This window comes from Pleurodeles waltl, chromosome 9, assembly GCF_031143425.1.
Source record: "Pleurodeles waltl isolate 20211129_DDA chromosome 9, aPleWal1.hap1.20221129, whole genome shotgun sequence".
NCBI lineage: Eukaryota > Metazoa > Chordata > Amphibia > Caudata > Salamandridae > Pleurodeles > Pleurodeles waltl.
In genome coordinates, this window is record NC_090448.1 from 889,500,063 (window position 1) to 889,513,853 (window position 13,791).

The 13,791-nt window shown below is 40.6% G+C and overlaps 1 protein-coding gene across 1 annotated transcript in view; it reads left to right on the top strand.

Moving 5' to 3' along the window:
* UNC79 (unc-79 homolog, NALCN channel complex subunit) overlaps positions 1–13,791 on the top strand; it is a 770,017-nt gene that overhangs the window by 452,101 nt on the left and 304,125 nt on the right. Inside the window, exon 34 of the mRNA XM_069208227.1 lies at positions 12,744–12,860. Within this exon, the coding sequence (XP_069064328.1) occupies positions 12,744–12,860 (117 nt within the window). The remainder of the gene's footprint in view (positions 1–12,743; positions 12,861–13,791) is intronic.

The following is a 13,791-nucleotide window of genomic DNA, read 5'->3' on the forward strand; positions in this document are numbered from 1 at the left end:
AAGCCCTTTTTAATTCCTAAAGCGTCTCGCTTAGCGAAACGCATGCGCAAGCGCATGTGACGCAGGCTCGACCCTAAAAAACGTGTTTACTTTTGAGCAATACAAAATTGCTATTAATGCAAAGTTGCTTAATGCAATAACATATTTTACCATAGGCACTGGAAGATACTGAGATGGCGATATTAGATCATGCAGGGTGTAATGTTTCCTTTGAATGTTACCATTCTTGCTGAATTCATGGCTTATCAAGAGAGCATGAAAATGTGAGGCTACCTCATAAGTGCTAGTGTTGCTTTGCTGTGTTTATGACGTCTAATCTATGCATGTGCTGGTCACACTTGAAATGGTAAATGGATTGAATCATATTCTGTTAGTCTTCCAAAAAGAGAGGAGGAGAGTTCAAAGTTAGATTTTATTATGGTGACAAAATATAGGACGTAGCAAACTTTCTGCATGGCGTAAACAGCGAATTTCGCTGTTTGCGACATGCAAAAAGCACATTGCGAGGCCCATTTCCATTTTGCGAGTCGGTAACCTGGTTACCGACTCGCAAAATGGGAATGCGAGTCACAAATAGGAAGGGGTTTTCCCCTTCCTATTTGCGACTCGCATTGCGATGCAGAATTGCTTTGTGACCGCAAACGCTTTTGCAAAGCAATTCGCAGTTACCACCAGTGTCACACTGGTGGTAACCCATTTGCAAAAGGGAACGGGGTCCCCATGGGACCCCTTCCTCTTTGTGAATGACCCTGAAAACATTGTTTCAGAGCAGGCACTGACATGGACCACTGCCTGCTCTGAAAAAATGAAACTGACACGTTTAATTTTTTTGTGTGCCAAGCCCTCTGATGAAGTTTGCAGATGTGGTGAAACTATAAAGATCAAATGTATATCTTGTGTGCTGCATTTTAATTATTATTCGTATTCCTCAATTTAATAATATTTCTAGAGAACAGCATTCTTAAAACAGGCTTACTGGGATAAGGGAGACACTCAAAGCTAATGTAAGAGGAAACATATTGCATTTGGATCTGAGTATAGTGAGAAAGTATGACTCTAATTTGTCAGGCACTGCTCTCTGATGGTCTATGTTCTCTTAACACATCTACAGGAATTACACTTTCTCTGAACAAACATTTTGAACTTTATCAAGAGAGGTCATGTGTCTTGATGAGGGCATTCCTCACCTTCTGTCACCCAAATTATCATTGCACCAGAAACAATTGTTTTCTCTCAATATCAATGAGCTGTCTTCATAAATAGTTTGACAAATTATTGTCTCTTTCTTTTTTAAAATCTTCTTTATTATTATTAGTTTTTTAATTTCAAGAAGAAGAAATCAATATGACAAATTGCAAGGGAAGGAGCTACAGTAATGCGCTCAGGTAGTAGGCACATGTCTGATGAACATTTCACAGCGAGGTCCAATGCAAAACATGTAATGACAACGGACATTTGGACATAAACAGCATAGGTTCACTAAGCAACCCTGTTGAAAAAAAATATAAAATGCTTTATGTCAGCCAAGGTACAGTAGCATATTGTGGAATGCTTTCAAACCATAGAAACTAGAAACAAAAACACAAGGTATAGTACTGGAGTATGTGTATGGAGCACTTTGGATTCCCACACAATGAAGTGCCCACATTTGGCAATAGTGAGGAACTCAACTAAATTGTATACTGAAATGCATGCACAATAGTTATGAAGAGATAAGGAGAGATGTCATGGAGTTAGGAGAATTTAGTATTGTCACTGATCTTGTCTTCAACCACAAGAGGGATAGGGTCAAATTGTCTGGCTCCGGGGTCTTTTTAAGGGTGCTGTCTTCTCTATGAAGAGCAGTGCTCTCTGCTTCTGTCCTTTGGAGACCTTTGCAAAGCCAATCTTTTACCCTGGAGGAGTGGCAAATTTCCAATTCTATGTAATTGATCTCTTTGTCAGTAGGAAACTAAGACCAGGAATTTGCATACTACTATATTGCACTTAGTATGTTTAAACAGACCAAGGAGGCAAAATTCAATGTTGATACACTTCGCTGTGACCTGAAACGGACAGACAAGTGATGGGGCATTCAGAGCTAGTGTTCAGGAAGAACCTATGTAGTGCTTTAGGTGTTACCCATGCCTTATGACAGATGTTAAATTGAATATACTTGAATCTTGCATTGTGGGTTATTTTGTGGGTGTATTTTTCAGAGCCCTTGCCCGTTCATTGTTGTTAAAGGTTTTGTTTAGGTTAGTCTCTCCATCCTCTCTGAGTTTGACCAGGGAGGATATGTGCTCCCTTAGCTATTCTGTGTTATCAGTCGCCTGTCAGAGCCAATGGTGTGTAAGGTCTGTACTAATATATGGATGGGAGGTTCAGTGTTTGTAAAAGCCCAATGAGTATGAAGTACTATGATAATTTCCTATGCACTAGGAAATTGCTCAATCATATAGACAGGCTGGGACAGAAAACAGGCCCGGGCACGAAAATAAAAGTAACCCCATTAGTGAAGCACAGAGCTAAAAAAGTAACTGATGTCTTCGAATTGGGGCAGTTTTGGACTTGTAAAGATACACAGTATATGTGTTTTGCAAAGTATGGTAGACTGCATGCATTTTTGCTTGCTGTAGGCAATGTTTTTGGTAACGTCATGGAAATCAACAGTAGAAACTGGCCCATCAGACGATAAATCAGGCCACAAAAAGCCAATAAATGGCCCACACCCTGACCTGTCACACCAGCCCTTCGTGCACTACCTGGTTGCTCTGTAGTTCAGTCTGGCCCTGTGTATTGCTACCTAATAGAGTGAAAGGAAAATCGAATACCTTCTTGACATAAATCACCTATTTGAGATTAGCCCGACATTTCCCCAAACTTCAAACATATTTCTAAGTAGGTGGCATCAGTATTCTGGAATACTCTGCAAGGTAGTAGCAGGGCTTAGAAGGTAATGTGACTTGTAATTTTCAGGCATCTTCTGTAAGCGCGTATGGCCACCAGCTTCTAGGCTTCCTTGCTTAGAGTCTTAATTTGGCCAAAGGGCCTCTCTCTGCCAACCATGTTTATATATCAGAACCCCCTAAAATAGTGTCTAGAGAATGGAAAAAAATCTGTAAGAGGCATAGAGATAAGTTTATGAAATAGTACAGCAGATGGGGGACCATAACTATCTTCAGTAAAATTCTGCCAGGTACAGAAATTGTCAGTTGCCTTAAAAAACTGTCCAAGATCTAAGTGAAGCAAAAGCTTTACATAATTTTCCATCCAGAAGGTTTTGGTGTATGTGATATGTTTGGAAGCCAAAGATAATGGAATGTTGTAGATTTGCAATTGATTGACCCTCCAACCAAAATATATATTGTGAGGATGCAGAGAAAAAATGTAAGATTTGGACAAGATTACACCCAAGCCAGACACCACTTTAAATCCCTGTGATGTACCTGCTATTAAGAATGTCCTTTAAATATAGCAACAAGTCCTCCATGTACAGTGAAGGTGCATGTGTTGAACAGAGCAACAGAATGCACAATTCATGCCCAACAGTATAAGTTTTGAGCTAATGGTTCATTACAAGGGTGAACAGAAAGAAGCCAAAGTATACCACTTGCGGGTGCCTCTGACTATTTCAATTTCCTTGGATAATAACCTACCTATTTTGATTCTCACTGTAGGTTTGGCGTACAGTACCTTAATCCAGCATAGCATACTACACCCCAACCCAAACCCTGACGAGAGCTGAAAGCATGTAAGCCCACACAAGAGTGTCAAACTCCTTCTCACGCAGCAGAACCCAGCAACCTTAATCGTGACGAGTATTTGTAGTGCATTCCATCATGCAGTAGAAATTATGGATATTGAGTGACATGATCCTACATGAGATGAAGCTACATTGGTCCTCAGGGATCAGATGAGGGAGACTTGGAAGTAATTTTGCCACAGCGATCTTGCTGAAAATGTTAGTCAGTGTTTAAAATGGATAGAGGTCTTTACGATGCAACAACAAAGGAATCCTGTCCAGGTTTACGAAGGGAGACATCCAAGGCTTTTTTCATTGTGGTGAAAGTGTCCCAGTGACCGCCACCATATTATACTTTTTCCAGATTGGGAACCAGTTGGGTAATGTATATATATTATATAGCATTATGAAAATTCTATCAATACAGTGTTTTTACTGAGGACTAACTAGCTTATTACCTCATGGATCCATAGGTTTGCTAGGGACCAGTGCTTTGGTATTGTTGATCGCTGCAGTTTGAGGAAGTGAGGGATGTGTCTGGTCCAAATGGATATCTAGAACAAATTTGTAATTGCACCCCCAGGATCTGTGGCAGATGCAACCATTTTGTGAGTATTAAGGCTAGCTTAGAGACAAAAAGTGGCAGGAGCAAAGATGTTACACAGTAGCACTGCTACTCCTTCCAATTTTCATTCAACCAGTACATAGCGTACCTCTTCATCCACGTCCATTGAAAACAACCTAAACAAAAAAAAAACGGGCTCAGCTAGTTGATGACACTCCTGATCTATGCATAAAACAAAGTGTAATAGTATTGCCCTCCCCATACCTTCTGTCTTTTGACACTTTCCAGATGTGTTAGGAAGAATTCCTGGGGAAATGCAGTGTGCTCCTACATTTAGGAATTGTATGCATTCTGTGATGTTTATTCATTATAGACACCCCCACGACATTCCAGGTCATGAGTGATATTATATTAGGTGGAGCCAGGGTGATTCCACTGGAAATGTGGAACAAGGATTCCCTGGCTGGGATGCTCCCATAGTAAATGGGCAATTAAACCTGCCTGGGTGAGAATCATGACTCTTATAGAAAACCCAGGTGTGTACCGAGAGCTCATTTAGAAAAGAAAAGATGAGCACCTAACTCCAAAATCTAACCTCTTAAATATGAAAACGATAAAAGTGTTTTGTAACCTATGCTTGGTCATAGTGTAAGACCACGGATGTGTGAAGAAGTGGCACGTTCACAGCTTGGCAGGTGGTTGTCTGCACAGTGGTCGGCTTAGTGTATAGCTGGGGAAGTTATATGTATTAGTGGGGTAAGTGCCGACTACTCAACCACGTAACTAAAACTTGATCTGTGTGCGGACTACATGCTTAGCTGAGCATTGCATGCAGGAGAGCTGGCGAGGCAGGCCAACAAGACTCTGAGAGCCAGTTGGCATAAGATGTTGAAATTAGACAATAAGTCAGCCACCGATACCAACCAAGGGGCTATCAAATGTAATAACTGAACCAATGAGTAAAACACCCAACCTTACCAGACCACAGCAATTACAGCCATATAATAGGCACATCATGAATAGACATATATAAGTGGTCAAGCAAAGCATCCCATGGTGTACCTGCTCGACTCAGCAGCTTATTGAATATCTCACTGGTGCAAATATAGGGTCTTGGTCCCTCGACACAGGGTAACAAAGGAAGGAGGTCCCCTGTGGCCTAACAGATAGAAAATGTATGGGGGCACCCTCAAGCCCACAGGTATAAGCAGTGGGCAGACACAGCATGGGTTTTTGTGGAGCCTCAGACAATGCCAGGCTAAGAGGTCTTCCCTAGTGTGGCTCAGCATGTAGGGCCTTGCGCTCTACTCAGCGATTCACAGTCAGAAATGAGAGGGCCTCCAAACAGCAGGCAGGCTTACAGCATACAGATCCCAGGCCACATTGTAGACAAATGTCCCCCAAAGTACATGTGCTCAGGTGATGTCATCCACTGGAAGGCACCACAGGGCTCCACAGTGGGCCGAGTACACAGTGGCAAGACCGCTCAGCTGTACCATGTGGTTCTAGGTCCACAGGGAGGTGGACGAGGGTTAGGTTTTACATCCATAATGTTGCTCCCAGCTAAAACGTTGAGGAGAGTGACAATGCACTCACCCCACAACCACAGATGTGGAAGTACATTTGTGTCCACCGTAATGAGACAGACTGTTCTAAGAATAGTCTTCCTTTCTGCTGTGCCACTTGCACACTCACATCCTGATAGTACTGAAACCTAGTAGGGGTTTGTGATGGTCAGTTCCATACAGCACTAGATTAGGAAATGAGCAAGGGATGTTATTTGTTCTGGACAAACTTTGGTGACACATATCAATTCAAATGTTTACATGGCTAAAGCCCTGCAGACAGTGTTGTAGCCGCTTTCATTATGGAGCATGCCTGTTTGGTCAATGGGGTTTCAGCACACAATAACAAAATTATATTACTTCTTAGAATGCAGCAATACAAAATACACACGTGGAATATCAGACAGCACTGCAATCTGTTTTTTGCAGTTTTATAGCACCGGTGTGCTGCCTTGTGTCCTCTTCCAAGCAGTGAAGCACATATGAATGTTGTGTGTTGTTACTGTATTCATATTCAAGGATGTACTGCCAATTGTACCGAGGAGCATTACAAAAATATCAAGATGGAAACATTTTGCATAGACACACATTTCCAGTGTGTGGGAACATTCCAATGTATCAGAATACAGATGTTTTAAAGGTCAAAGCGAACCTTATTGTTTGCCTTGCATGGTTTCATCAGAGGCAGCAGAATATGTGTTCACAGCCGAAATGAATAGGAGTTTCTTTCTTTCTGATATAATCTGGTCATGACATAAAAATATATTGCTACAAACAATTAATCTAAAACAACTGACATTCTCTCTCAGTGACAATTATCTTTTTATATGTGAAAGAAAGCAGACATTAGGGAAAGTTCATAGAAATATAACAAATGTTTACTGCAAAAATGACAAGCCAGCTTCAAAACTATTGAGTGAAATTTGCCATTTTAGTGGAGCAGCACACCACTGTCTGATCAGTTGGAGCATGTAATTCTAAATTCTATACATTTTAGCATTACCTTTATATAATTTTTCTCAATGCCCTACCCCATAGTGGGGAAACAAAATGGAGAAAAATGTGTTTGTACCAGACACTTCAAAGGGCCACCTCCGTTGTCAGAGGTTCTGCAAAGTATGTGATGGCCAGATCCACATATCTGGCATCACAGACTCCATCCCAATCTGGGGGCAGCCAGCTATAAGCTTTTCTTGCCACAGATGAAATGCTCATATTCCTTTCAGTAACAACATTTATTAATAACCATGTTGATAGGGAAACAGTGTCAGGTGTGGCGTTGTGATGTATAGTCTCCAATAAAGGGTCACAATTGCATTGGCCCACATATATGTTCCAGTTAGGAGTCTCACAGTGTTTACAAAACTGCCTATGATTTGAATAAGCAAGATGTGTAATGTCAGACAAACAGTGCCTGGTGGGGTTGTTACAGTATTCTAGCCCCTACCACGATTCAAGAGAGGTGTATGCTCATTCATGCAGGAGGTGCCAATAGTAGGAGAGATCAAGTCAAGTTTCATTTTTGCATTTCCATTCAAAGAAACATCCTCCCAGATGTCAGTGGACAAGTACAAATCCATCTGAAAGAATGATTTACTGGTAAGGGACATTTTTTAAGCAACACAAGTAGGGTTTTTCTCATACACTGTTATAGTGGTTCCATTCAGAGACAGGTGCAATGCAGTTTGCTTTTTCACCAATGCCCCTATTTTCCAGCCATGAGCTATCCCACTAGAAGCCAGAGTCTGATGGCTATGACAAAGAGAGTAGCGAGCGAGGATCATAAATAGGTACAGCATGCAGGAGACGTCATTCACCCAGACATAGGTGGTAAAGATGAGAGGTTGTGGGCATATCATAGTGAAGTGGCAGAGGCTCAAGGCAGCTAACCTTGGGTATCCAGATCAGCTGCAGAAAAGAAGGTGGAAGTGGGAGCTGTTCTGGCAGGCAGCCATAACCTAGGGCCTGGAGCAGGTCTAGTCATGGACCTTGCAAGAAATTGGAGTATTAGTTGAGGGTGTGAGAAAAAAACAGTCATGCTTAACCTAGAAGGCATGTATGAAGTGCGTGTGCAGTACTCAAACAGTAATTGAGTAAAAACACAGCACAAGAAACATCCCAAACCAATTTAGCAAAATAGATAATATTTAAATAATTAAAATGAGACCAAACCAACAAAAAAATCCAATAAGTAGAATGATAGATATGAGTTTTTAAAGCATGAAATTGGTAACGCAGTACTGAAGTGGCAGTCTCATGAATTTTGGTAGTGCACTCAACAGTAATTTCTGCACTAAGACACCTTCTTTAAATAATACTATTAATCAACAACTTGATTACCATCTACTTTTAGATCTAGAAATATATATTTAATTCACATGAAATAGCAAGGGGTCCACAACCTGTATCCTATGCAATTCAGTCCTGAAGATGTTCTCAGTTAGTAAACAAGAGACCAAAATGTCGACACATCTACTTGTCAAAACTAAAGCATAATTTCCCCCTCTTCCACGCTCAGCATGCTTTATTCAGTATACTTTTTAACATGAGTAGAACATTTTATACATGAAGAGCTTCCACTTTATGCTGAAGTTTTGGCTTTTGACAAGTGCATGATGTTTGCTAGAAATTGTACCCCTTTTGCCTTTTGTCTGTGGTATGGATTCATCAGAGCTACTTATTAAATAATTAATCCACATGTATTCTTGATTGCTTTAGTTTGTTTCTTTGAAATTCTCATATGTGAAATTAAGTTACCAAATCTGATTTAAATAATCCAGATGTGTATTGAATGATCCCCTTTGGCTTTTCGCCTCTTTTAATACCATTACCCAAAATCTCAAGGATTTATTGGTTTGCCCAGGTAATCTTATAATTATACCATATCTTATAAGTGTTACTTTTAAAATAGTACTATAAAATCCAACTTGACCATTAAGCTAGATTTTTAAATACATCTTAAAATTAGCCCTTGAACCATTTTTCTAGCTACTCCCAAAGTGAAGTTAAGAATTTTTATATTGTTGTAATGTAACCTGGTCTCATTATAGGGAAGAGCCAGTTTTGCCTATGTGAAAAAGTATTTTGGGGATTTTCGCTGTCAGGGCATGTAAAGCATGATATATATGTTAGAAATGGGTCTTTGGTTGGCAGTCAGGTTACCTACTGTCCAAGCAAAGACCCTCACTCTAGTCAGGGTAAAAGAGAATCACCCTCAGCTAACCCATGCTTACCTCCTTGGTAGCTTGGCACAAGCAGTAGGCTTAACTTCAGAGTGCTAGATGCAAAGTATTTGTACCAACACACACAGCAACTTAATGAAACCACTACAAAATGACACAACACAGGTTTAGAAAAATATAAAATATTTATCTAAACAAAACAATACCAAAACAAATAGAATCCACAATATCCAGGTCAAGTTATCAATTAAAAAGCAAAAAGAGTATTCATGTAGTTTTAAACACACACTAACACTGTTAGCATGAAAATGGACCTTGGGTGCGTCAAAAATAACCCTGCACGGGCGAGTGGGTGCCAAAAAGGGCTTGTGATGCGTCTAATTTACTTGCGAGCGAGACCTTGCGTAGTTTCTCCTTTCGTCGGGTCGGGGCGCATCATTTCTTCTCTCCTTGGGTCCGGGTGGCCTTTCGTTGTTTTTACACTCCCAGCGGTGTTTGCTTTGGAAATGCAGCAGCACGATGATCTGAAAACCATGCAGCGCGAGGTGCGATCTCACTAGCCTCTGCGCATTGTTTCCCCAGCTCTGATTTTCAGCCGCAAAGCCAGCGGCGCGTCGATTTTATAGCCACAGATCGGAGTCGTATCGATCTTTTCCCCGCATGGCGTTCTGTGTGTGGATTTCTTCCTCTTGGGCTTCCAGCTTCTCCAGGTGCTGGCAGAGAGAATTCTTTGCTGTCCCTGAGACTTCAAACAAAAGGATGCAAGCTCTAAATCAAGCCCTTGGCGATCGTCACAAGATGGAAGGCATACAAAGTCCAGTCTTTGCCCTCCTACTCTGGCAGAAGCAGCAACTGCAGGATAGCTCCACAAAGCACAGTCGCGGGCAGGGCAGCTCTTCTTCCTCAGCTCTTCTCCAGGCAGAGGTTCCTCTTGGTTTCCAGAAGTGATCTAAGGTCTGTGGTTTTGGGAGCCCTTCTTATACCCACTTTGCCCTTTGAAGTAGGCTTACTTCAAAGCAAAGTCTCTCTTGTTTGTGAAATCCTGTCTTGCCCAGGCCAGGCCCCAGACACACACCAGGGGATCGAAGACTGCATTGTGTGAGGGCAGACACAGCCCTTTCAGGTGTGAGTGACCACTCCTCCCCTCCCTCCTAGCACAGAGGGCTCATCAGGAAATGAAGGCTACACCCCAGCTCCCTTTGTGTCACTGTCTAGTGTAAGGTGCAACCAGCCCAACTGTCAAACTGACCCAGACAGGGAATCCACAAAAAGGCAGAGTCGCAGAGATGGTTTAAGCAAGAAAATGCTCACTTTCTAAAAGGGACATTTTCAAACACAGAATCTTAAAATCAACTTTACTAATCAATCAATCAGTCAGGGATTTGTAAAGCGCACTACTCACTTGTGAGGGTCTCAAAGATGTATTTTTAAATTGTGAGCTGAGACCCCAAAGTCCACATGCTCATCCGATCCCAAAGGGAATCTACACATTAATCATATTTAAAGGTAGCCCCCATGTTAACCTGTGAGAGGGACAGGCCTTGCAACAGTGTAAAACGAATTTAGCAGTATTTCACTGTCAGGACACATAAAACACATTACTATATGTCATACCTTAACCATACACTGCACCCTGCCCTTGGGGCTACCTAGGGCCTACCTTAGGGGTGTCTCACATGTAAGAAAATGGAAGGTTTGGGCCTGGCAAGTGGGTAAACTTGCCAAGTCAAATGTACAGTTACAAACTGCACACACAGACACTGCAGTGGCAGGTCTGAGGCATGATTACAGAGCTACTTATGTGGGTGGCACAACCAGTGCTGCAGGCCCGCTAGTAGCATTTGTTTTACAGGCCCTGGCACCTCTAGTGCACTTTACTAGGGACTTACTAGTAAATCAAATATGCCAATCATGGATGAACCAATTACATACACATTTTGTATAGGAGCACTTGCACTTTAGCACTGGTTAGCAGTAGTAAAGTGCCCAGAGTAACAAAAACAGCAAAAACAGAGTCCAGCACACATCAACAACCTGGGAAACAGAGGCGGAAATTTAAGGGAGACCATGCCTAGGATAAAAAGTCTAACAGTTATAAAATAGGAATACAGTATTTCAGGAGTTGGGTCATTATGCTGATATCTGTGAATTTAGTGATAAACCATACTCAGCAGTAGCAGAGTTGTAATTCAACTGTGAACTAGGGCAGTATGGATTAGAATCAGAAGATATAAGTTGTACTTTTCTACTAATTCATGGTTAACAATTCTTGTCCTGTAAGCTGCAGTGGTAAGTAAGAAAACAAAATAGCTATTTGGTTGACTCATTAGCATCATATCAGGTTGGCCAGGTGGCCAATTATGAATAAATTACTAATATATTTGATTGAATTAACCACAATAATGTCTGTCACTTTTCAAAATGTATTGTGATTTATTTCATAATGTGGTACGATTGAGTGATGGGTATTTTTTATATTTTTATTATGATTGTTGTCTTTTAATAGGTGATGAAAGGTTGCTACAATCACATGAGCAAGCCTGTAGTGCAGTCGAAATGCGTTATTTTTCCTGTTTGCTAAGTTAATAAATGACCAGACATCATTGGTGTGGCTCGTTTTTCTTAATAGCGACATCTGTTTTGAAACAGAGAAATAGATATGGAGGTGATGCCCGAGGTACGAGCCTCCGGAGACTGGGTGTCTTGCAGCGTCCGTTTTGTTGTGTGTATATTGATATATATATATATGTGTGTGTTAAAATCCCTACTGGGTATAGTTAAGTCAGTATTTCCATAGAAAATGTTTTCTGTTTGTTTTACTTATAACTTTGGCATCCTTTGATGAATCTTCATGTAACCTTCCAAAAAAGTACTCTGTTTTGCCTAGGTTCATTTTAATATTTTCTTCATCTTCTTGTCATTAACTTCATTTTCCATATTTCCATGTTGCGATAGGCAGTGCCCTATCATCACCCGATTCTCCTTCACCACTAAAGAGTTTGGAATTTAAGGACTCCCTCCTGACGGGGAAAGAGGGTTGCCATTGATTCTAACATCACTTAGTAATTCATGGATTATCGAAAAAGACACACATCTTTTCATGGTGTAGATTGTGTAAATATTTATTCATGGTGTTTTATATAATACTCATGTGTCACCTTGTGGATACAGCAGCATGCAAGGCTACAATTAGACTTCTTCATAGGGCATAATTACTCTTGCATGTCTGCATGACTACCTAACATACTACAAGGCTTATGATATATAAAATTATAGATTGGTAACAGTGATTTGCAGGGATGTTGTTCACTGAGGTGTTCTGAGCAACATCAAATAGACAACAAGAGTGAAGCTTGAGTTGTCTAAGATGTCACTCAGGATGTCCCATATTTAAGGGGTGGCACTTGGACCTGGTACGTCTCTAGAACATTTCCCTCAGTCTAGCATTTTTGCAGCTGGCTCTGGGCAAATCCCAATGAGTCATTAAACCATCCCCCATTGAAAGAGGGAACTTTCAACTGAAGTAAGACCTTGTTTAATGAAACTGCTTGTAGTGAGACCAAGTTATTCATATAATTAACTGTTGCCCCACTTGTGAGTATAAACATAGTTATGTTTATCAAGCAATAGTGATCAATGAGAGTGGTTGTTGTTTTGTACAATTTCTTTGAAATATTTTTACACAATCAATATCTTTTTAATTGAAGCCCAGTACAGACAAGTGAAAAGAGGTTCTTTGAATGCTCTGACAATGAGCCAGCTGGGGAAGCGACAGCTGGAACACCAGTCTAGTGCACCACACAACATTAGCACATGGGCAAATGGTAAGTAGTCCTTAACATTTGAGACTATATTATTTTCCTTACTGTGTTCTTTAAGGCCAGATCTTGTTTCCGGTCATTGACCATTAAAACCAGGACTTGGTATCTCAATGTGTCAGTTTTCCTGGTATTTAAGGAATGACTAGTATTACAAAATATGGGGCATATCAACTCTGAGAAGCTGAGCAGGTACAGATAGGTAATCTCCCCTAATCAAAGGAATCTATCCTCATTTATATGCTCTGAGTTCTTTAGCTGATTGTTTTGGGCACTAGTTGACATGACAAAATGTAGTTCAAGAGAATAAGGTGCAAAGGCAGTCTATGAAATTAACATAGCTAAGGATGAGCTGTATTTATATTACTATGATTTAATTAGCCTCTGGATTTTGAATTACATATTTTCATTTATCCCTGCTCTGTTGACCTGCAAACTTCAAAACTCACTTAGGGTATTTTATGATTGACTGAATGTTTACCAACCATCTTTCCACTATGGGAATGTTCAGAAATGTTCTCCCTATGAACTATTAGTTTGAAAAATCTGATTTAATCCAATTATGGTGTGATGTAATTAGGTGAAATGGCTGAAAGCAACAGAAATGTCATTTATACAGTGCACATTGACATATACATGGCTTCCTCAAATTAATCACACAGTTACCATGAAGTTGAGACTTAATTGTTTTACATCTAGATGTAGATATTCTCTATGAACCTAATGAAGAAAGGCTTTAGCACCTGAAAATAGAACTTTTGTGCTGGAAGAAAAGCGATAAGCAATTTGAATTCCTCATCATGGACCTTTTGAAGCACAAAGTGAGGCAATGAAGGACGAAAATCAGCTAGATGTTGCACAACTTTAGGTTAATGGTCAGGAAGTGGAAAGAGATCATGAGTGGGGGGTGAGTGGCCATACACAATATAGTGAAGAC